Below are 24038 nucleotides of genomic sequence, written 5' to 3'. Positions count from 1 at the left end.
AAACATTTATTTCATTTTTCCCACAATTATTTATCCCGCACTATATGCAGGCCCAAACACACCATTTAAATAAAAGGATACCAATGTGTAATATTACTGATGCACTCACAGAAAAGTTTCATGAGTCTCTGAGAATAGCAATCTGCAGCCATTTATCCAATTACCATTAAACATGATTTTGGGGTTGGCCTGGTGGCTCATGTAATTCTAGAACTCTGGGAGGCTAAGGTGGGCAGATCACCTGAGGTTGGGAATTCAAGACCATCCTTACCAACATGGAGAAACCTCATCTCTACTAAAAATACAAAATTCGCTGGGCATGGTGGCACATGCCTGTAATCCCAGTTACTTGGGAGACTGAGGCAGAAGAATCACTTGAACCCAGGAGGCAGAGTTTGTGGTAAGCTGAGATCACACCATCGCACTCCAGCCTGGGCAACAAGAGTGAAACTCCATCTCAAAGAACAAAACAAAAACATGATTTAGTTTTGGTCACATTACTATTCTGTTAGTTCTTATATGATTATTTTTCAGATATTTGATTTTTGTCCAGGCACTGAATCTGTTGGTAGCCATCTGAACATGAGAAGAAATGAAAAGAACAAAAAGACAATGGCCACAAGAGCACTGGTAGCCACAAACCAGAAGATGGTTCATGAAGTAAGAGTAAGACTGTTGATTGCATCATGGATATTTCAGGATATCCATCAATGTGGCTATAAAACGTATGGAGAGTAATCATTGCTAATGTCAGAGAAATATAATTATTGTTCTCTAGAGGTCCAACAGGATTACTTTTATAATAAATGTCTACACGCACACACACACACAGAGAGAGAGAGACAGAGAGAGAGACAGAGAGAGGGAGAGACAGACAGAGAGAGAGAGAGAGAGAGAGAGATAGAGAGAGAGAGAGAGAGGGAGGGAGAGGAGGGGCTCTATGGTTTGGCCATCATTGGCCTCTAAGGTATTATATGTAGTGAGAAGTTTTTTTCATTCCACACTTTCCACCCTATAGAGCTTCTCTGCATTCTTTCCTTATTGGTTCCCCTTTTCCAGTGATGGATCCATCACTAGATCCTTGCCTGACCATCATATCTAATCCTCCTCACAACCATCACCTCTGTGTGGCCATCACTTTACTGACATGGCCTTTAATCTATGACACTCACTTGCTTCCCCTCTCTCCACAGTTTTTCTTTATTTTTCATAGGTATCTTTACTTCTAATATGCCTTACCTTCCAAGAAAATGCTAACCTTTTAGAGACAACCAGCACCAATAATATAGCATCTCATAAATGCAAAAATACCCCACAGTTATCAGCCTACAATAAATACTCATAGACAGATGTACATTTTCTACTTGTGTTCTTGACCAACAACCCATTCAAGTATCCAGGTGGAGCTCTGTATTCTTTGCCACTATGAAACATCGGTAATTCACATATATGCTAATTATAGTAACTGTGCATCCTGAAGAAATGGGCACCATAAAAATTCTGTTATGTCACTTCTAATGTCTAAAATTAGAATCTCCAACTTTTAAGTTTCTATGGTTTTAAAATTTATCTGACTTCATATTTTGATAACTCAAACTACATGGCAAAGTTCTAATCTGATTTTGTCAAGTTTTACTAAATACAAAGGTCATGTTATATTTAGTAGACCAAAAAGTATGTCATGACAGTTTAATTTTGTCCTAAATTCTCCCTAAAAAAAAAAAAAAAAAAAAAAAAGAATTATCAATAAGAGGGACTGTGGCTTTCATTAACCACTGACATTTTAAAATGTCAATTTTACTGAAATATGCCCTTTCTATTTTAATAACATTCGATTTTAGCTGATCTGGAGATCAAGTGTTAAAAACCATCTCTGATAAGGTAGAAGGTTTTTTATCCTTGCTCTTGAACTTGATATAGTTTGGTTTATTATTATTCTGCACTAAGATAAGGGGGGATCAATTTTCCTGTAGTATAAATGTGTCTTCCAGATACCTTGACCTCACCGTTCAGCAGAGCAGAAGAGGCATTCGGAGACCTCTATGCACTGCCCAACTTTTCATATTTGTCATTGGTAATGCCTCAGTAGCCATCCTTTTTCGTTTTACTTTGAATTTTGTCCTTGGGTTCTCTCTGTGCTTGCAGAGAAAGAAAAAAAAAAAAAAAAACTTTCAGGAAATTTTAGAGCTACTTCCATCTTCCATTGCAGTTTAATAAACTAACTCCAAACTAGCCAATCGTATGATACTTTGGGTCGTAATCTATCTCACCTCTCCTACACTGTTACAAGAGATTCCTCTTGATGACATCTAAGAGTTAGATACCAACCTTGATGCTATTTTGATCACTGGAGATGCTAGTAGTATAGACAGTTTCAGCACTTGATAACTCTAGCTCTTCTGTCCTTCTTCTTCCTGCGATCTTATTATTAGAGACCTTGCTGTAGTGTAAACCACATGATAATCCTTCAGAGACTCCCCTCCATTTTGTTTGTCTGTTCCTTGAAAGTTTAGAAATATTTTTGCGTAACTTGGTGATACATATTTTTCATCCCATCTACTCTCCTTTATAGCATTATAAGGTCAGTTAGAGAAGCACAAATTCAAGTCGTCTAAAGTCTTACCTCTTCCTTCCTTCTTAAACCTTTTTCCATTTGACAAAAGGGAGTTATAATTGTTTCTACTTTATGGTGTTATGAAAAGATTAAATAAATCGCTGACTATTAAGTACTTAAGACAGTGTCTGGTATATAGCATTGCACAGGAAGCTAGCTATGATTATTTTTCCTCAATTCTTTTTTCTCTTTTTGAATCAGATGAGTCTAAGTTTTGTTTATTATCTGTCCTATAATTTAAGTTAAAAACACTACAAATCAGATATTATGTGGCGGCATAGACCAACACGATTTAGAGAAAAGGCATGGGTTTTGGGATCTGGCATCTGGGTTCTGTCACATAAGGTCTTTATTTGTCATAAAATTTAGGGTAAATATAAATGAAACTTTTCAACCATAATTTCCCTCCCCTAAAAAATGAGACTGAGGCCAAGGCAGGCGGATCACCTGAGGTTGGGAGCTCAAGACCAGCCTGACCAACATGGTGAAACCCCATCCAAAAAAAAAAAAAAAAAGAAGAATACCTACCTCATTGTGAGAACTCAATAATATAATAAATTGTTGTAAAAAGTCAAGTATAGGGTCTACATGCTCCTGTTCTTCTCAGGATCTGTTTCTCATGCCTAGATCCCTTGATACATCTCACCTGTTGTCTCCATTCACCTCTAATTTCAGAATAAAAGGTCAAACTCTTTTTGACTTCCATCTAATGTTGACTCACAATGAAGTTATCTTCAGAAAACTAGGCTTTCCTGTTCTCCTCCCTTACTAACCATTTAGGAACAAGTCTTTATACCTTCACCTGTATCTAGAAACAACCAAAAATTAAGTTGCCCTCAAAATATAACTCCATTTTCCTTTCCCTGGTGTCAGTGAAGAGGATTAACTCTCACTTGTAAATTTGGCCTGGATGATCTCCCCAGCTGGAGGGCTGCCATGAAGAGGTTTGTAAGTATAGCAATACATCTCCCAAGGTAGAATCATCACAACATTTTTTTTCCCAATACTGAAGCCTTGTCCCATAATCAATATCAGCGAGTAGTATCATGATGGCCAAAAAACAATGATCAGCCCCTCTTTGTTTAATTCCCAAGTATTGATGGCTGCTGGAATTCCCCATTGTTGTATCCCCCTGCTGGAGTGAGAACCCTAATGTTGACTGTTTCATACATTGTGGATGAAGCAACTATGTGATATCATGCCTGGATACCCTGTAGGACCCAGTATGATCTACTCTAGATCAGTTCTCTTCACTCAACCCACAGATCTAATGTCAGATCCCATGTTCCTGTCAGAGTCATCATCTCATGGACTCTGTCTGACAGGTGAGAAGCTACCATTATGCTACATGGTATAGTTCGAGGGTACAAAGTAGTTCTGTGGAATAAGTCTATACTTTAAATTTCAGTACTCTTTAATCTAAAAAACTTTCTATCAATTTCACATATTTATTTAACGTATCTATCCCTTAGCTAAATCTTCAAATGATCATTCCCTTAAGTACATTTGAAGTATGTACTACAGTAAAACTGCAATACTATAATTTCAATATGTTGAAAACTCTGGGAGAAAAAAGTGAAGGGAGAGTCATTATTCAAAAATAAAAATGGAAATACATTTTGATAAATAGATCTGTATAGAATATAAATATGTCCACATACATACATATATGTATATGCATCATATCATAACAATTCCAAGGATGATTATTCTCAAAGAATCTACTCCAAAATGAGTTAATTAAAAAAATAAACCTCTAATCAAGTTGCATTACACCCTATGGTCTGATAGTTGTGACATCTCAGAATAGTATTCTATTTTTTCTTTTATATGGTAAAAAATATTTTCCTAATTGACTTTACAACTCTGTTTGGTCAAACTCTTGACCTATCCATTCTGTGGCTCTAAATGATAATTAAGTTCAAAGAGGGAAAGGGGAAAAAGAAGAAAAAAATCCTTTGAACCCTTAATCCTTTTGTCTATACATTTCACTCTTATATCTTGCCCAGATGTGTTTTTATCCCTGAATCTTCTATGAAAATCCATATGGTTTCACACAGAGAAAAACTGCTTCTTTAGGATATGTGGAATCACAAAGATCCCATTTAAATCTACTGTGCTTTAGTGTGCAAGGATGTTAGGGGGTTTTAAACTCAGTTACAATATACTGCTTGTTGCAACAGAATTGTGGCTTTGGTGTTCTGTTTTACAGGTTTGTCTCCACTTAAGAGTCTATAAAGTACTTTGACATGCCACCATCACTTAGACCAGCTTTTAAAAGTCTAAATGAGCTTCACACTTCTACTTCTTGTTTTACTTTTGCACTTCAATGATGTGCATGCTTTTTAGCAGCTTTCAAACAAGAGAAACCTACAGATATCAGGATCGAATGTTTTATAAGCCATTGGAACACTGATATGTCTAACAAGGAGTAGAACCTAGATTTTAGTAATGCAGCCTATTCCCGGACAATTTAGATGCCTGGGCCACTGGTGTGTACAGTTTTCTCATTGCAGGAGCTTAAGTGACATTCATCAAAGTCAAACCGAAGGAGAACAGGAAAGTTACAGAGGCTATGCTTCAGCGCAGCTAAACATGCTACCAGGAGGCACTGAGAGTGAACAAGGCTCAAGATGAAGGGGAAAGGAAAACAGTGCAGAGAGGAGTAATGAGAGAGGATTGCCAGCCTAAAGTAGTAGACGTCACGTATCCCAGAGGAAAGTTTCAAACCTTCCAAAGAATAAGAAATCTGAATTGAAAACAGCAGGATTAGTAGTTAATAAAACTATTCATTAAAAGCTGTCATCATTTTTAAACATTTGTGTGATTTTAAGATTGAAACACAGTGTGTTAACATTTAAATATAAATGGTACAAAGGAAGATACAAATACTTTTCCAGAAATTTTTTTATCTCATTCTTCACAATATCTTTAATCTCCTTGTTAATTTATAAAATTGAAAATAGCTATAAGCACGGTGTTCAAAGCTCTGGTTCTGTTTCATTCTCAAATAACTTTCTGCATCGATACGATCTATTCGTTGCTTAAGGAAACTTCTCATTAGGTTTGATTCAGAAGACTAACGTGTGACAAATTTGAAGTTTAAGTTTAGGACACAAAAATAATAATTGGATATTTAGAATCAGTAGAGTATCTATTGTGTCTTAGGCAAGGGTGATGTGATACAGAAACCTATGGTTATTAGGTGCATAATAAGCTTGTCAAATCCTATGACATCAGGGCATTAGGCTATTCCAGGCCAGATGTTGTTCTCATCTTGCACATTAAGACCTCAAAGTACATAGGCTTAGGAAAAATACCTAAAGTTCTCCCAGGTAAACACACTCAGTTGTCACTATACTGCTTAGTTATGTAAAGAACACACATGTAACATTCATACAGGAATTATCGTGCTCTTTGATCACAGTTTGCTCAACTTGCAGTATCATTATATGCTTGACTAAAACTGAGAATTTGGTTTCAAAAGTGAACAGGTATTACATATATAAATATTTACCAAGATAAATTGATAGAGACAAGTGAAATATTAAAGACAATATTTAAAACAAAGAAAACAGAAGAAAAAATTTTACTGAATTTGGGTATGCTATAGCAAAGTTAATTAAAATGAGAAATGGAGTGTCTTTTTAGGAGGGACCAAGGGAGTGATTTGTTAGTTTTAAGAGTACTATCTGTATGTGAAAAGCAGCTGCCTGGTTATGGAACTTATTAAGAGAATCAAGTGTGATAAATAAAAGACAAAGTTAATTTTCATCCTACTGAACCCTAGTTCAAAGTAGAAAATAGTAGATCTTAGTTAAAAATTATTAACACTGAAACAGAAACAGTATATTATACAGATACCTGCACAGACTCATGGCAAAAAAGAAGTGGAAGAATAGACAGTTATCTAAGTAATTCAAACTAAATAAGGTTATAACTTTGCAAACCAGAAGGGAGACAGAAAGTAGTCAATGAAGGTCAGTTGCAATTGTTATTTTAAATATCATGTAGTTAGTATCATCAACAAAATTTTTAAAATCGACGTCCACCCATTACCTCAAAAAAGGGTCTTTTAAATTTATTTTACTCAAAAAGAATTAAGAATAAAATGATAAAATAAGAAATGCATTGTATCAATGCCAATATTACATATCTCAAAAGTACAATGTTCAGTATCATGCAGATATAGGTTAAAAAGGCCACTTCAGATATTTGAAAAATGGTACTATCCTGAACAAAATAGTGTTCTGATAGGTCTGGCTGTATCATTTAGTATACTATATAGATGTTCCCTGCATGTGTCATTTCCTCAAATAATTATTTATGTAAAACTTACAGACTTACGTTTTTAAAAAAATTCTGTTCTGCACTGGTAATTCCATTTTATCTTTAGAATAAACATCTAAAAATGGCAGTTCCATAACATAATCTTTTTTCTAAATACACCTGGGAGTTCAAGAGACAGCAAAAGTCACTCTAAATTATAAAAGGCAATTGTGTCTCAAGTTTTTCCCTCTATGATGACTTAAACACAATGGGTTAATTTTTACAGAATTCTAAAATTGAAAAGTTTGCTAATACAATTTTTGATAGTTTGAACACAAGCTAGATTGCTGACTGCCTTTGTGCTACTTATAATTTCCATATTTCTTCTAGATTTATTCAATGAAATTCAGCTATAAAAAAGTCTATCCCTCCTCCTCCATTTATTTACTTATATATTCAATTATTTATTTCTGTTACTAAAGACCCATGGATATTTCTTTTATTCTATGAGTTATTATTTATTTTTATTGTTATTTTGTTGCTCAAATTTCTCTGTATTCAGTCATTGGGAGCTACTTCAGGGCAACATGCCTCATCATTTTTCTGAGCCTATTCTTACTCAAATCAGCCATTTTCCCAATAAGTTACATTTTCTTCTGTTGGAAAATTATGTTTGGAAACCAAGATGTAGGGTAGGTTTGCTCATTTCTACTGAAGTATCCTTGTTTCTAGGCCCTCTAAGTGAAAGGAGGGAGGAAATATATGTATGCATATACACAACACACAACTCTATGTATTTGTTTTTATATCTGTCTGTGTATATATTAAAAACAACGAGTTCATATGATACCTTCATGGGCATTTTTAATCTTTTGAGTAGTAAGGGTATTTCCTTTAGTCCTCTCCCATAAAAGAGGGGACTATCTGGTGCTATAATAAGTAACATTACTATGCAAATAGTGCTTTCAAAAACATTTTCATTTTTGTCATTAGAATTACTCTGTTTCATATGTGTGTGTGTAAATATAATTATCATTACTAACTCAGTTTACAGATGAGAACACTGAGGCCAGGGATCAGACATCCAGAATCTGGTAGACCTAAGATTTGAATTAAGGACTCCAAACTCTAAATGTCTTACTCTTTCTAACATACCCAAAGAGAAATATTATATTTTTATTTCTTGGCTTTTTATATAAAAAAAGTATCTCCAATTAACTAAAATGAACATCATTTGCCACCACTTCAAACTTGCCACATATAAAGGAATGTGTTTTTACTTTCCATCTGACTTTCACATGTAATTTGTATTTCTGTCGATGACCAACATTTTTTAATATCACTGAAATACATAACCTTAAAGTTATTTTTATTCACTCTTCTGTTTTTTCTTTATTCCTAGTTGAGTGCTGATAACCATCCTGTTTTCCTCCCTGCTGCTCTTCCGGTACGACCATTCCCATCCAAGCCCTGTTCGTCTCTCTTGGATTACCGTAATAGTCTCCCGGGTGACCTTGACAGTTTTGCTTCCTCCTCACAATCTTTCTTCTATACCTTCTTATTTTTTTCTTCATTGAGTTCAGCTACTTCCTTGTTCTGTAGGTGCTTCAACTTTATTTCCAACCCCGACCTTCCTTCCGCTTTGGTCATGCCAAGCTGTTCACCAGCTTCTGTGTTTGACCTCTGAGACATCCTCTCCACCTAAGCCAACCCTACCTATCCTCAAGTCTACAATCGCTCTTAAAAAGCAACAAGCTATTTCATATTACATGCCTGTATAAAAACATCTCATGTACCCCATATATATATATATATATATATATATATATGTGTGTGTGTGTGTGTGTGTGTGTATGCACACACACACACACACACATCTACTATGTACTAAAAAAAAAAGAAAAAAACTTTACAAGGTATGATACCTAATCTAGTTATGTACTCTAATTTTTCTTTCCTTTGACATTAACCTTAAATATCTATCTAAAAGAGATGTTACTTGAGAAAAAATATTTTTTTATTCAGTAAATAATCTTTATCTCTCAATTTAAAAATTGGCTCATAGTAGTTATTCAATGAATAATTCTTTCATCCAAGAGACTGAAATATCCTGAGTTATCTGAACCCACTTTGGAAATAGGGAGGACGCTTGATGGAAAATGAAGCATGGGAAATATTCATCTAAGACATGAAAGAGGAGAAATAAAACAAGCACACATTAAAAGAGTTTCTGTTTGATTCTAAGTGAGAACTGTGATTAAAACTAAGAAGTGTCATTATCTGAATGTCCTGATCAAAAATAAAGTTTTATAAAATTTTAAAGATCACCGGAGTGGCTAAATTGTTTCAGAGGCTCTTATACAACTTACTAAAGAATATACATAACCCAGAGGGCCCCCATGTGAAAGTCAGTTACAATGATTAAGGGGCATTAGTCTTAATTACCAAGTTTCCTTCAATGGCAAAAAAATTGTCATATTAGCATATTACAAAGTCTTCTTCTATCTTTTGGTTCTGTTTTCTAGTATGAAAGCTGAAAGTTCTAAAATATTGTCCCTTGTGTTGAAAGACTGGGTATGAGTGCTTTATGTTATATACAAGGGCCCTTATATTCAATAAAGTGTTTGTAGTCAGAGAATTGGCATCTGCTACTGGGTCCTTTGTTGTCTTCCTTTTCCCCAGTAATGGTAACACGTGCTTTCACAGATGGCTTTTCTCTCTCCCACCCACACCCAGGCTTTGATTCCTGTCCTTCAGAGCCCACAGTGAAGCCCCAAGTTTTGTAGGTGACTACCGTGAACAAAAGCTCCTCATTCCCTAAGTAACCTCTGTTCTCAAAGAAGTTACTGTTTTATGGTAACCTGTTCCACTTACATTTTATTGGTTTCAGTCATGTTAGGATGTGACATGGTTTAATTAAGCATTCTGGCCCAGTTTGAGGCAGGAGCCATAAATAAGGAAGTTTGTACTACTACCTCTAGAAGAACTCAGGAGATTTATTTTCACTAAGCTGTACAGTTCACTAAGGCTTGTGAATTGCTGAGGTTTAAGCATTTACTGTGGGTGCTTGTTTATTACAGCACCCTGCAATTTAAAGGCAGATACCATCACTGCCATCAGATCTTTGTAAAATGATTAATAAAACAATGATGATATTTCTCTGTGAATTCCTAACTTGTGGTATTATCAGTGTACAGAGTACCTAAATGAAAAGCGAGAATAAAATTCTCCAGGAGAAATTAAACTGTGGTTCTCAGGAAACCACAGTAAACTTCTTCCTTCAAAATGGCTCAAATCAGTATCTGAAATACAAAACAACCACACAGCTTCATATGATTACTTCGTCTTATATATATCCTGTCTTAATAACTTTCATAAAATTTCATGCACCACAACAGGAACTATTTCCTTCCATTATTCCATCTCCCAGGTAAGACCTACTAAAGAAAACTTGCGTCATATAAACAAAAATAGACAATCTCAACTCTAACATAATCGCGCAAATAACATTTCATTCTTGTTATTTGTGAAAGTTCCTAGGAGTTCTATGAGCTCCTTGAATAAAGGTACTCCATCTAGGACATAGTGTCAGCTCAAAAATATTTCTTAAATGAAGAAAAACTTGGAAATTCTACCAACAGTCTTAATCATTTATAATAATAAAGGGAAGCAAAGAAACAATCAAAATGACACAGAATCATAAAAACAGGAAGAATTCTAACATCTCAGATCCTCATCATTTTATAGATGCAAAAACTGAGGTCAATTGTTTACCCAACGCTATAGTCAGTAGACAGAATTAAGGACAGATCTCCTGAATTTGTTTACTTGGAGCATTAGAAGTATCTGGTAATTTTGTATAAATATAATTGATGAACTTAGTAAACAGTTTTCTGGTGTTTTGCCAGTTTTTTTTATCATCTTAGATCTCACATCCACCTCTTATCCTGATCAATGTCTTGAAAGGGTTATTGGCTAAACTTGGTTTCAAATGCAAAAATAATATTTAATCTTTATAATAATAATAAAAGTAGATTCTTAGAATTCATGTTTGTGAGTGTAATATTATTTATTTTTGGGGAAAAAAAACCCTAGAGATTAAGTTTTTCCCCTGAAAAATAGACTTTTGGAGAAACCATCATTAATTACATTCAAATACACAAAGAGAGGTTATTTTCAGTCTTAAGTGAAGCCATTTTTTTTTTACAAACTATAAAAAAGTGAGTTAAAATTGGTAATTAAAATGTCTCTATGCAAAAATATATTAAAAGCCAAGAAATATAGGTTAATGTAAAATAACACCATTATTCTTAACCAAATAAATTGATTAGATTAAGACACGTATTTATAATGAGTGTCATATCCCTGATTTTTTTTTTATAAAGAGATGAGAGTCTCTTTATGCTGTACGGCCTGGTCTTCGACTCCTGGCTTCAAGCTAACCTCAGATCTCAGCCTCCCAAAGTGCTGGGATTACAGGCATAAGCCACCACACCCAGCCCACATATTCTCTTCCCGAATACTACTTATGTTGTTTTCTGTTAATATGTTCCTCTATGATAAGCAACATAATAATGATATACAGTGAAAGATGTCTCTAGAAAAAGGCTAAGTTAGATATAAATGAAGCTCTAATGGGAGCAAAAAGAGTTTTCCCTGGCAAAGCTGCTAATGAAATAAAGGAATATAGAAGAAGTAATTCCAACTGTACCTGCTGAAAAAGTACCTTCAGAATTCTGTACAGCTGAGTCAGGAATCACTTTCTGGTTGCTCTGAAAGGTGTGGTGAACCAGAAAGAGAGTGACAAAACAATTGATTAAGTGTTCATGCAAAAAACTAAAACAGAAACCAACCAACCAACCAACCAAATAAACAAAAGATCTTGGCACTGTAAGAAGTTGATGAGTTAGAAAGATTGAAAGAGAGTATCTGAAGAATTCAAGGAGACAACTCATCTATGAATTACTTATTCCTTCTTTCTCACCACATTCATGTCATATTACACATGATTTTGAAAGGCTCTATCAAAGTCAAGTGCAAAACACAAAAAGTAGTTGCTGACTTGTGTTAGGTGTCCTAGAAGTGTTGACATCTCCAAAAGTTTGAGGCCTCCAAGGCTGCTAAGTTACCAATTAAATCCCTAGGACACTAACTTGAGCTCTTTCAAAACAAGACAACCTGTTTAAGACATAATTTTTAATTCACAGAGTAGTGATCTTCCTTCAAAAACTTAGCTTGGATTACTTCTCCACCTCTTTGAGCTTAGTTACATAAAAGTCAGATACACACAACCTCTTTTCCTGAAGATTATTCCATTAGGGCAAAGTTAGTCAAATTGCAGATCATGAAGTCTTGCAACTTATCTCTTAAACACTTGTTTCCTCCTTTCTGTGCCCAGAATTGATTTGTTATTACATAAACCAAGTAGTCTTATTAAACTTTCAGAAAGTTACCAGGATGTCGCCTATTTAAACATGGAAAAACTAGAGTCATACATCATACTGATTATTAGAAGTAAATCTATCATTGCTCAAAATTTCGATTGAGTAGAGTAGGGGTTGGTGGGGGAATGGAAATGTTTATTCTAGTCATTTACAACCCTGATTGGAATCACCAAGGGAGCTTCAAAAATATTTGGAATATAGTCTCTTTTCCCTTCCAGTCTACCCCAAGATCCTGACTTATTATAGATGGGATAGAACCAGGTGATTCTGGTGAGACTTTCCACAGTAAATGTTTAAAAGCATGAGTTTGCCTTTGGAGCAAAAGGGTCACACTCAAATAGCTGATGACTTCACTAGCAATTTATACCGAAATCCAGAATTTGAGAAATGCCTTCTTTGTACTGTTCTTTATTTTAGTATACAATGTCTCTGTGACTGAGACTAAAAGTCAATATTCTTTGTAAAGAAGAAATTATTTTGAGAAATACAATAAAAAAGAATGTCACAATGGAAAAATATGAACATAAGTAGATCATTAAATATGGCATGAGTAGAAGTCTTAACTTCCTTGCACTTTCACTGACTCTTACAATCTTTCTACAAAATATTTTCTGTATTCATTATGATGTCAAAAAGTAATGCAAATATCATAATTTCTAATCAATTGGTGAATAAGAGGACTAATAAAATTAAAAGTTTGGTAATAATCGTAACCAAGGAATTAATTCTGATATTTTAAAGATGAAAACATTTATATGAACACAGACTAATAAAACAGTAAAAAGTATGACATTGAGTGTGTATAAGATTTTAGATTTCAAAAATAAATCAAGTCACTAATGTTAGCTTTATTTCAATTAAGATTTTCTTTTTCATTCAACTGTCTCCTTAAAATATACTTTGGGCTACACATTTGGGACTACTTTTGCCACAATTGCATAAATTTGACAGCCTGTGACCCTAAGCTGTTATTTAGTCACCATTCAATGGTCAAAAGAAGTTTTTTATAATTAAAAACTAATAAAAACTCAGCTTTACGGTGCTGGTGAAGAGTGTCATTAATAATGCAAGTCACTTATTTAAAGATAATGATTCTAGCCAAGAAAGGATTTGTGAATTGAGCTAAGAAAAGAAATCGGAGTAGTGATAAAGAAAAGATAACAGGTTTTAAATAATAATAATAATAATGGTGATTCTGTGGAAGCTATCCCATTTAAATAGATATGACTGAACATATTTATTTAGACTCAAAATGGGAAAAGTGAATCAACAAAACTTTTGAATTTTCACAAATAAATGGACACTAGGACATAAGAAGGGCATCTGTCCAGATGAAGCTCAAGACATCATTAATCTACTTTATGTTAATGTGATTTCTGGAAATACTCACATACTGATGAAAGGGTTCTGGGAAGTTAACATAAAGACAATTCCATGTAGGTTTTAAAAACCGTTGACTGCAATTTCCCATGTTTGCAGAGTTCTAGAATGTAATACAAACTACAGTGCCCTGTTATTCTGATTGAGGTTTGCATTTTTAATCACAGTGTATTTGGTTTGGTGCCCAGACATCTTTGTGCATACATGGTTCTTGACTAAGTGGTGCAACTTCCAGAGTTGGGCTTCCCTTTGGAAACAGCCTGCTAAGTGCCCAAGAAGAAGACTCAAAAAGGAGAGGGATGACTTGGCTGCCCAATCTCGTCCTACACTGCAGGCTTCACCTACAGACCACCAGGGAAAGCATGCTCAGTGTTACACTATATTGCATGTTCACTTTCAACTCATTCTTTTTGTTTTTTTTGTTTTTGCTTTTTTTTTTTTTTTTTTTTTTTTACTGCATTTTAGGTTTTGAGGTACATGTGAAGAACATGCAAGATTGTTGCATAGGTACACACATGGCAGTGTGATTTGCTGCCTTCCTCCCCATCACTTATATCTGGCATTTCTCCCCATGCTATCTTTCCCCAACTCCCCACCCCCTGCTGTCCCTCTCCTATTCTGCCCCCCAACAGACCCCAGTGTGTGATGTTCTCCTTACAACACAACTCGAAAGTTATAGAATACATTCCACTCTCAACTTGCAAATAAAACACTTTAAATTCAGAAGAAAATACTAACATACCTTTTAAATATCTTTATTTCTCCATGTCCCCTTACAACTTGATGAGAACTTTATTACATAAATTCAATAAGTATTATCATAGCTAACAATTAAATCCAAATGAACAAGAAGAACGTGGTGGGGGGATTCCCCCAAAGGCTGTCCTAGAAATAAGTCTTGTTCTCACCAAGACTAATGACTATTTACATTTTAAAGAGCAAACAACTATTCAGAATCTTTTTCTGTGGAATTCAATGACAATAACTTGGAAGGAAGCTGGCTTTTACTTTCTACTTAATTCCATGCAGAATCACCTTTCAGTTTAGTAAAAGTAGACATGCTAATACATCTTGAAGTCCTGATAAGATTGTAACAAAAAAGATTATATATCATAGTCTATAATTGCCAGCAATTAACATCATTTTAAAGAGCAAATGTTTACTTCTAATAGTTGATTTTCCAAGAAATCTCATGAAATATTTTGGTGCAATTTTGATATAATCCCAATCCTAATTTAAATAATTTCCCCCTCAAATTCATCATTTAATTTATTGTCACAGTATTTAAATTTCTTTCAGCTATAGGAAGGTAATTAGAAGTAAAGAAATTGAAGCATTGGTGGAATAAGTGATTTTCTTATAATCTACATTCAGGGTAGGAACAAGACCAAAATCTTATTTTTTTTTCTCCAATGAACTTTAGAGCCAGACAGACCTGGATTCAAATCCCAACTCCGCCACATGCTGCTTGTGTATGATTAAGCATAAATTGATTAAGCAATTTCCTTGTGAAATCTAGAGAATAAGACCTAATATAAAGGACTGTTATCAGGGTTAAGGGTACAATGTGTGTGAAGTGTCAGATACAGGACCACATGGGTACTTAATAAATAATTCTAAATATTTTTTCAGAAAATATGAACTCTGGCATTTTAATAGTATAAATTAAAATAATAAAAAGAATTTCCCAAGCATCAGGATATTAAGAGCTAGTCATACATTTGCCTTTTAAGTCATATGTTTCCAGTGAGCACTGTAGACATTATGATGGATTGGACAATGGTTTGTCAGTGCTGAGAAATGGTAAACATATTGATTTATTTGAAAATTTATGGTGATTATAAATTTAAATAAGAAATATTATTTAAATATATGCTTTATATTCTTACTTATCCGTGTGAGCCAAAAGATGAGAACACACAGACACACAGAGGAGAACAACACACGCTGGGGCTTATCGGAGGCTGGAGGTTCGGAGGAGGAAGAGGATCAGGAAAAATCATTAATGGGTACTAGGCTTAATACCTGGGTGATGATATAATCTGTTCACAAACCCCCATTATACACGTTTACCTATGTAACAAACCTGCACATCCTGAACATATACCCCTGAACTTACAATAAAAGTTTAAAAATAAATAAATATATGCTTTACTTTAAAGAAAAAATATATTTACTTATTCTCTAAAAATTATGTATATTTTCAATTTAAAAAACACACAGTTGGGAAATAGTATGTGGTTGCGGAAAGAATATTAAACTTGAAATCACTCTCTAGAACTAAGTCTCACAAAATTGTGAGAATGCTGATGAGTCACATAACCATTTCCTTTTCTTTTTCTTTTTTTGTCATCTTCTTCAATTCTAAATTCTCAAATTCCAACATAAAAACTAGAAATCTGAACATACAAAGAAATGACTTGTTAATATAAGCTAATAACTAGAATAGGAAACTTCTGATTCATGTAAAATGCCAGAGTAATGTACTCTTCAGCAAACATACTAAATTAGTTTGTTTTAACTCATCTTAATCTTTGTCTGTTTGTTTAAAGCTTGGTTTTATTCTAGCTCTACATAGTATGACACAGATACAATAGATATTTGGTGTATACTATACCATATTTAAATATTAGCTAACCAGAGTATAGCCCAAAGAAGTCTAAACATATTATTCTAAGATAAGTTCTGCTTATAATGAGGTTGAAACTAGAACCCTTAGTATACATTGTTTTAACATCACACCACTGGCAACTTGGCAGAGGGGTTATAGTGAAGTAGGCAACATGTTTCAAGTTTACTAATAATGAAAATGAATTTTAAGTATTTTATGGAGTACAAAATAATAATACAAAGTTTAACTAACAGCAAGTTTGCAAAAGAATGTTAAAATGAAGATTAAATGTGACTGCTTAATTAATTTTAATATTCAATATCTTTACCTTGATAAAAACCCTTCACAACCAACTTATTTTTTTTCAAGGCCCATAATAGGCTTTTATCTGCATTGGGGTGGATTTCAACTGAATTTTTCAAGTAAACAGTTTCATTAGCAAGAGCATTACAAATGGATATGAAAATGATGTACTCAATCATCTCTACAACTCATGTTTTCCCTTATGATTATAAAGTGTCATCAGCAAATAAACGAAGATAATTTTAAAATTACTTTCTGCAAATGGTATTCCAGAATGCCACTAAGAGGCAACCTAAAATTTTAAAATTTAAATGCCACTAACAGGCAACCGTTTTTTAAACTTCCTCATGAACTATCATGAAGGTATGTACACCTTACAGTATGATGTACACCTGAAGGTATGATGATGAGGCAAATTTTTCTTCTCTTAAATAAAATTTGAAAAGTGGGTCAGTGGGTATGTGTGTGTGATAAGTTTGGGGGAGGGACTGTCTATCTAGAAAATAAGTGTAATATAGCTAAAAAGCACATCCACTCCTTAAGCAAGTTTGTTGTGCTGTGTAAATATCTGCAGTAGAAAAGGGAGGAGGAGCAATAGGTGCAGATAAAAAAAGAGGAACAAAAACGAAGACTAGCTATGTCTTTATTTTCCTAATTTTCTCTGGTTCTAGATTAGATATGACATCTACATGTGAAGACCAGATGATCCTGTCACATGACCACATTACTAACCAATGATCTCGCCTGTGGTTCTGGATTCAAGCTAAAGCAATGCAGCATCCAAGCAACTGAGATTCTCAACAACAACTGGCACCTTTTATTTCAACAATACAGTTTTTCTATTTTAACAAGGTTTATAAAAGGAAAAACATTCAACTAGATGCAGAAACAAACCAGAGTGAGATCAAGTGATTTTCCAGGTGTGTGCATGGTACTCTAGCTAAGCAAAGTTGCTAGGTCACAACTGAATGCTGAAAGGGCCCCTAGCCAAGAAATCATATACCGTGTTTTGGAGAACAAAAGATAAAAAAGATATAATCACAGAAAATTGCTTTATACAATAATGTTCCATTTAGAGGATTAGAAACAGAACTGCAGTCACTGTCAAGAAGGAAGTCAACCTCCACAAAATGGCTAATAATACTTTTGATGCAAAAAAAAAAAGAATTAATGCAATCTTGAAACAACAAGGCCTCTTAAAGGTCAGACAAGCAGTAGTAAAGTTTTCCTCAGAAGGGAAATCATTATATACTGCTAATTTTATTTCTGTAGCCTAATAACAGTCATTTGATCTAACTGGTGGTGAGATAAGTTGTAAACTGAAATGTAATGAATCCCTATGCAGTGAGATTTTAACTCAATGTGGGTTCTCAAGTGTCTTTCTAAAAATAAGGAAAAGACAACATCCTCCAAATTGAAAGGTAAAAGTATCAATTATGGAAGAAAAAAGAGTCCATTGAGCTTATGGATTATTAAGTACATGCATCTCCATTGCATCCCTAATCCCAGAGCTATGTTTAATAACAGCTTGTGTAAAAACCACTATTTTAGTGCTCTGCTAATGTAATATGCCACTTATCATCTTCTGAAATTATTCAGTGACCTACTTTGTTAATCAAAACATTTACAGAATCTTCCTTCATAGATCTCGATCACTGACTAAATGAGTATTTTGGTTACATCAAGTTGTAAGATTATTTCTATTATAAAGGAAAACAATATTTTAAGAGGAAGAAACAATAGTTTAATGTAAAAGGAATCAACATTTCATCCCTTGTTTAACCTTGGTTGTTTTAATTGCCATATACAGAAAAAAAAAAAAGGATTAATGATAGAAAACAAAAAATTAATTAAAATTTTAAAAATGCAGAGACACAGCTCACTGCACCAATATTCTTAGTGCTGCTTCACATAGAACAGTGTAAACCTCCAGGAGGGAAAAGAAAAGTAAATAAAATCTGTAGTTTATTCTTAACTAGAGGTCTACATCAAATATACAGTCAGCAAGAAGGCACACTGCTACAGATACAGTAGTAGAGACGAGAAACAAGAAGAGGAAAATAACCCTCCAACCATAAATCAGCCCTTTCCTTCCTCTATGCCCAGTACTCAGAGTAGCCTGGAGAGATAAAGCACCTAGCTTTGAGAGTAAATAAAGATAATTGACACAGAAAAAGAAAAATGAAGTGGAGGCATTTTTGCCTTGCTCGGTCAAAGCAAAGGAAATTCACCCTGCTCAAGCATCTCCTCCCAATGCAGCAAATTTAGGCATGAGCTCTAGGCTGCAAACTGAGCTTGGAAATGGTGCAGGGGAGTGATGGAAGGAAGCGAGGATGAAGTTGCCAGTTCTGAGGCTGATGGTTCTACACAGAGCTGCAGAAAGAGAGGGTTAAAAGGATGCTCCTCATACCTTTCTTTTTCGTTCCATACGTTCTCTGGGGATTTTCCGTTGTTTTTTTCTGTCTCTCTCAAGATTTTTTTCCTTTTCATCCACATCAGCCTCTCGAACTTTTTTAATAGAAGCAGCAGCGTGAGCCATTTTGCAGAGGAAATCAGCAGAAGCAGTAGCAGAGGATCAATTTCCACTCCCCAGCAATCCAGGTGATTTTAGAGCTGTATGGAGATGTGATTTTCTCCACCAGGGCAATGGCTGGCAGCCAGAACACTCACAAGATAATCCACTCTGCCCCCGAGCTAGGTCATAATCTTGCTCCAGCCTCTGCAGCACCCACAATTCACTACAAGGAACTGAGGTCCCAAACCGAGACCTCGAGCAGCACACACCTGCACACACACAGGCATAGGTGTGCACCCACACTCAGAAATGGTCCCGGGGGAAGGCGGAGCACTAGACTTCCAGCTCTTCAGCAGTTGGGTGGCTCCAAGTGCAGAGAAGCATCCTACTAGTTGAAAAAGCCATCCTTAGACACACATCACCAATTGGAACAGTCTTTGGGGACTCCTCCAGACAGTCTGTGTCTTCTGACTGGAGCCAGGAAGAGGCCACCCCTGTGAAACTGCTAGGGGGTGGGTAGTTTATTGCTGCTTCCAACCACACCTCTATGCAGGGTGAGAAGAAAATGGTGCAGTCTCGCTAAAGGACTCTCTGCTGCTGCTGCTGCTGCCGTGCTGCTGCTGCTACTGCCGTTGCTACGGCTGCTCTGCTTTAGCACATGACATGAATTCCTGTCTTTTTCATCTCACAGTCCTTTCCTTCTCCAAGGTTCATTTAAAGTAAAGAATGGACGTTGCTGTTTTGAGAGAAGAGGAGCACAGTTGGAGTTACTTGCCACTGCCGTGGCAATACAGGGGTGAGCAGGTCTGGGAAGGGCTGGGAGTTGCCCCGTCCTACTGTGCCATTTACAGATCCACGTGAGGCTGCATTAGGGAGCTGCATTAAGCAGAAAAAGGAGCTGTCAGTGAACACACAGTATAATCTGGGTTCAGTGAGGTTTTCCTGGGACAAAGAAGGGGGAGCTCAAAAGAGGGAGAGGAGGACAGGGAAAGAGAAAGGGAAAGAGGAAAGCAGGCACCACCCAAAGCCACTCTTCATCACTCGAAGAGGGCAGACAGGTACTCATTATTATCAAAGGCTTTTGTCACTTGCATATTTACTTGAAAAGCATGTGATGAAGTAAAGCAGGATTAGTATTCCTTTCTTCTTTTTCTTTCTTTCTTTCTTTTTTTTTTGTACTCCACCTTGTATGTAAAAGCAGGCTTAGTATTTCTGGATGTTCCTATATATACACCCAAAAGGGAGGCTCAATGAAAGAGGAAAGAGGATACAAGCTGTTAACTCAAGAAGATGAAGTTTTCTACAGTATTCCAATTACATATATTGCCAAAATTTTATCAAGGCCCAATAGGATGCCAAGGATGGCACTCACTTCTTAATTATTCACTCTTAGCTGGAGACAGAATCATACCACTATATTGCATATAGGGAATTATGGACGTTCCTTCCCAACACACACAACTGTTGCATTTTAAGAGAAGGGTTTTCACTACTATAATCATTGATAGTAAAACAAAATAGTCTGAGTCTATATATATGCTATTGTTAGGAAAAGAGTAAAATAACCCTAAAAGTGCTCTCCTAGAAAATGATGCTTTGTATTCTAACCCTTATGACATACTACTTCCATAAATGAAGACTGTAAAGTCTCATTTCTTGCACTACATAAAGTTAGTAAGAGAGCAACTCTTCGGGGCGGGGGGGGGGAATACTAATGTGGATGGTACATGTTATAGTTTATACAACATAATTTGCAATTTTTCCTTTTACCTAAACTGAGTTGGAAGCAGTAAGATTAATAAAATATCCCATAAGCAAGCGAAATGCATTCCATGGTAGTACAGAGAATCTAACACTTAATCTGACTCAAAAGTCACTCAAAGGAAACAATAATCACCATGGCATGGATCAGCATTGTATTGTTGATATGATTGTCAGTCAACTTACAGACAGTAGAGGAAGGGAGAAAGGGAAGCAGTTTTTATCATGTATGGGGAGCATTAGGTTTCTCTGATCTGAACAGCTGAAAATTCATGTTAAAATAAACAAATTAATTAAAACCAGCTTCATTCGTATCTAAGCCCTTCAAACTGCCTCGTCTGAAAAACCTTTTACATGTTTATATAGAAATACACCTAGCCATTCAGGCTTTCTGGGAAGATAATGTGTGAATGTGGGGAGGATTCTTCTATCTGCTTGGACAGGGGAGTCACTGCCTGCCACCTGACATAGCATATTTCAAACATTTTCTCCTCTGAAGCACTCTGGAGAATCAACTGTTGTGGTGTCAAAGCAGTCATTAGGAAAGAAGGTGGTTCAGGAAGGCAGCAAGACTGGAGCACAGGGTGTTCTGAATGCCATCTGGCATTCTCTTTTCTTCTAAATTCTTTTAAAAATATGTTTGCAATGAGCAAGTCTTACTTGATTCACGGATGTCCATTTAGCTTAATAGTATGGGTCCCAGTGAAATGTGGCTGAGCCTCCTGCAATGGTTTCCCTGTTGCACGGGTGACTCTGGCTTCTTCTGGTACAAGAACTTTTCACTGCCCTTTAAAACCTGCTTATACTCTATCAAAATATCCTCTCTTCTTCTAGACATCTCATTAGGAAAGTGAAAAATCAGAAGCACAGATAGAGAAGAAAGTGAGGAGTTCCTGTTGTCAACAAAAACCTTTTATTTCATTGGCTTTTAATGAGCTTGAAACAGACTTGTAAAATCAAACAGTTAACAATTTCACTATGTTGTTTTCTAACGTCAGGAAAATTACACATTTCTACACATTTTTTAAACTTCAACTTAAACTAAACTTTAACTAAAAAAAAAAAAAAAAAAAAAAAATTGGGACACAGTTAATAGAGCCTTAGTCTCTAAGACTCTTTTACTTGCTATAAACAAGTATGACAGCTCTTTTTATCTTTGTCTCATAAAGATAAGGTAATGAACCAGATTTTAGTTTGTTAGTTGTTACATTGACTGACATACACATTTCACAAAGCACTCTGATTGCCAAATCTTTAAGAATAATAATTCACTACATTGCTTACATTTTCTCATAATACCCTTAGGTGTGACACAGAGAAGCAAAATCAGCATGTTTTTATAGATAAGGACACTAGACAACAAATAATTTTTTCCAGGTGTCTTTCCTTGGGATGGCTCACAAGGGCAAGAGAGCCAAAGTTCAGGGCTCTTAAATCAACCCACCTTGGAAAAGAAACCTACTCCAAAAGCCCTTATTGAGAGATCTCACTATTCAAATCACAAAACGGGAAATCCCAGACAATTAGTATAAATATTTGTAAATAAATAAACTGATCACAAGTCCATTCTTAGCGTGTGTGTTTTTCCCCCTTTTCCTTAATTAAGGAACAGATTGCTCCCATAGGAAATAGTAGCGCATAATCCTTTCAGGAAAGCTAGATAGATTAAGCATTCCTACACAGCGATGACTTTGCCTCTTTATAATAACTTATTCAGTAGTGAGCTGTTGAGAAATTCATGTTTCTAAAATCATTCCTTCTTGTAGACTTGTCTTGCTCAAACTTTCCTATGATTTCTACTTGAATGGAAAATAATCGGTATCAGTTCTCTGAGGAAAGAGAGTAGTGCACACTCACCAGCTGACCTCTGCACAGACAAGGCACCAGGTTCCAATCCCAGGAGCTCACAGCCATTGAAATGATGCATGCACCACATTAAAAGGCTCTTCCCATCAAACCTCCAGCAGAGATATAATTGTGGCTGAGTTTTGAGCTTGTAACAAAAGCTGATTCCTTCCACAAAGCATTGCGACCATCAATGGGATAAGCCTGTTTCTGTCTTCAAAGGTAAGGAGCACACTGTCGTTCACATTTAAACTTGAGAGCCAGCATAGACTGCCCTTCAGAGAGGACATATTTTATTTTAAAGACAGGAGATAAAATGGCCATTTGCTGTCCTCACTGTCCAGCTCTCCATTGATCAAATTCCAAAGAAAATCCTCTGCAGACATCAGGCATCAGTCAGGCAGCGTTCAATAACAACTGAGCTGGCCATATGCAACTTAATCTCCCCCTTCTCTTTCCCTAGCCCTGCCCAGGAGAAGCAGCTATGCAATTGAACAGCATGTATTGTCACTCTACCACAAATGTGGTGTGGATGCTGAGCAGAAAGGGAAGCAGATGCACTACAAAGACAGTTAAAACATCACCCAATCAGGGGGGAGAAAAAAGAAAAAAGAATGTGCTCACTTGAACTATATTTAAACTATGTGCCAAGAGTTCATTACTATAATCAAGTTCGTGGTATTAATCCATAGTTGAGGCTTCCTCTGTTTGGGGGGACTAATGAGTGATCAAGGTAAGGAACAGTAAATTGAATGAGTGGATCTAATGGCATATCACTCTCAGTTTGTTTTACTTCAAACCAAACCCAAAAGCCAATTTGATAATGCAAAATTACTAAAGCAGAGCTTGCTCATAATATCCTACTTTCTTGTGATAAGAATGTTTCTACAAGGAGATGATTTGGTTAAAATGAGAATGCCCAAAGGGTATCTGCCTTCTACTCTTGCCTGAGGAAGGCAAGCAAGGACACTCCGGCTCCAAATCAAAACAGGCGGTTTTCATAGGCTGAGTAGGAGATGCAGAAGCAGTCTCAAGACTGCTCTCAAGTGTGTGCCTCTCAAGCTCATAATGCTTCTGAAGTTTCACAGAAAATTTCTAACTAGTAGCAATGGCCAACAGACAAGAAATGAAAAGCTACCCTCTGGATGCCCCTTGACATAAAGAAGATAGAGCTTCACAAAGAGTGGGTCATAAATAGTGTCCATTCTGTCACCACAGACCTCCCTTTATGATGACAGAGGAAGTCTGGGGATTACAGGCAGCAGCCACACTGCAGTAGGCAGAAGGAAGGGAAAG

The 24038-nt window shown here is 35.7% G+C and overlaps 1 protein-coding gene across 48 annotated transcripts in view; it reads right to left on the bottom strand.

Moving 5' to 3' along the window:
* ANK2 (ankyrin 2) overlaps window positions 1-24038 on the bottom strand; it is a 699003-nt gene that overhangs the window by 249638 nt on the left and 425327 nt on the right. Inside the window, exon 1 of one of the 48 annotated variants that reach the window (XM_074396596.1) lies at window positions 19032-21876. The exons of 46 other annotated variants lie outside the window; for them this stretch is intronic. In XM_074396596.1, coding sequence (XP_074252697.1) covers window positions 19032-19160 — 129 coding nt within the window. In that variant the 5' untranslated portion in view covers window positions 19161-21876. Of the gene's footprint in view, window positions 1-19031; window positions 21877-24038 lie in introns of those variants that run through there. One more of the 48 variants, XM_074396600.1, reaches the window with a different exon arrangement.

Source organism: Saimiri boliviensis, chromosome 3 (assembly GCF_048565385.1).
Source record: "Saimiri boliviensis isolate mSaiBol1 chromosome 3, mSaiBol1.pri, whole genome shotgun sequence".
Classification (NCBI taxonomy): Eukaryota; Metazoa; Chordata; class Mammalia; order Primates; family Cebidae; genus Saimiri; species Saimiri boliviensis.
This window is presented reverse-complemented; position numbering and strand designations above follow the sequence as displayed.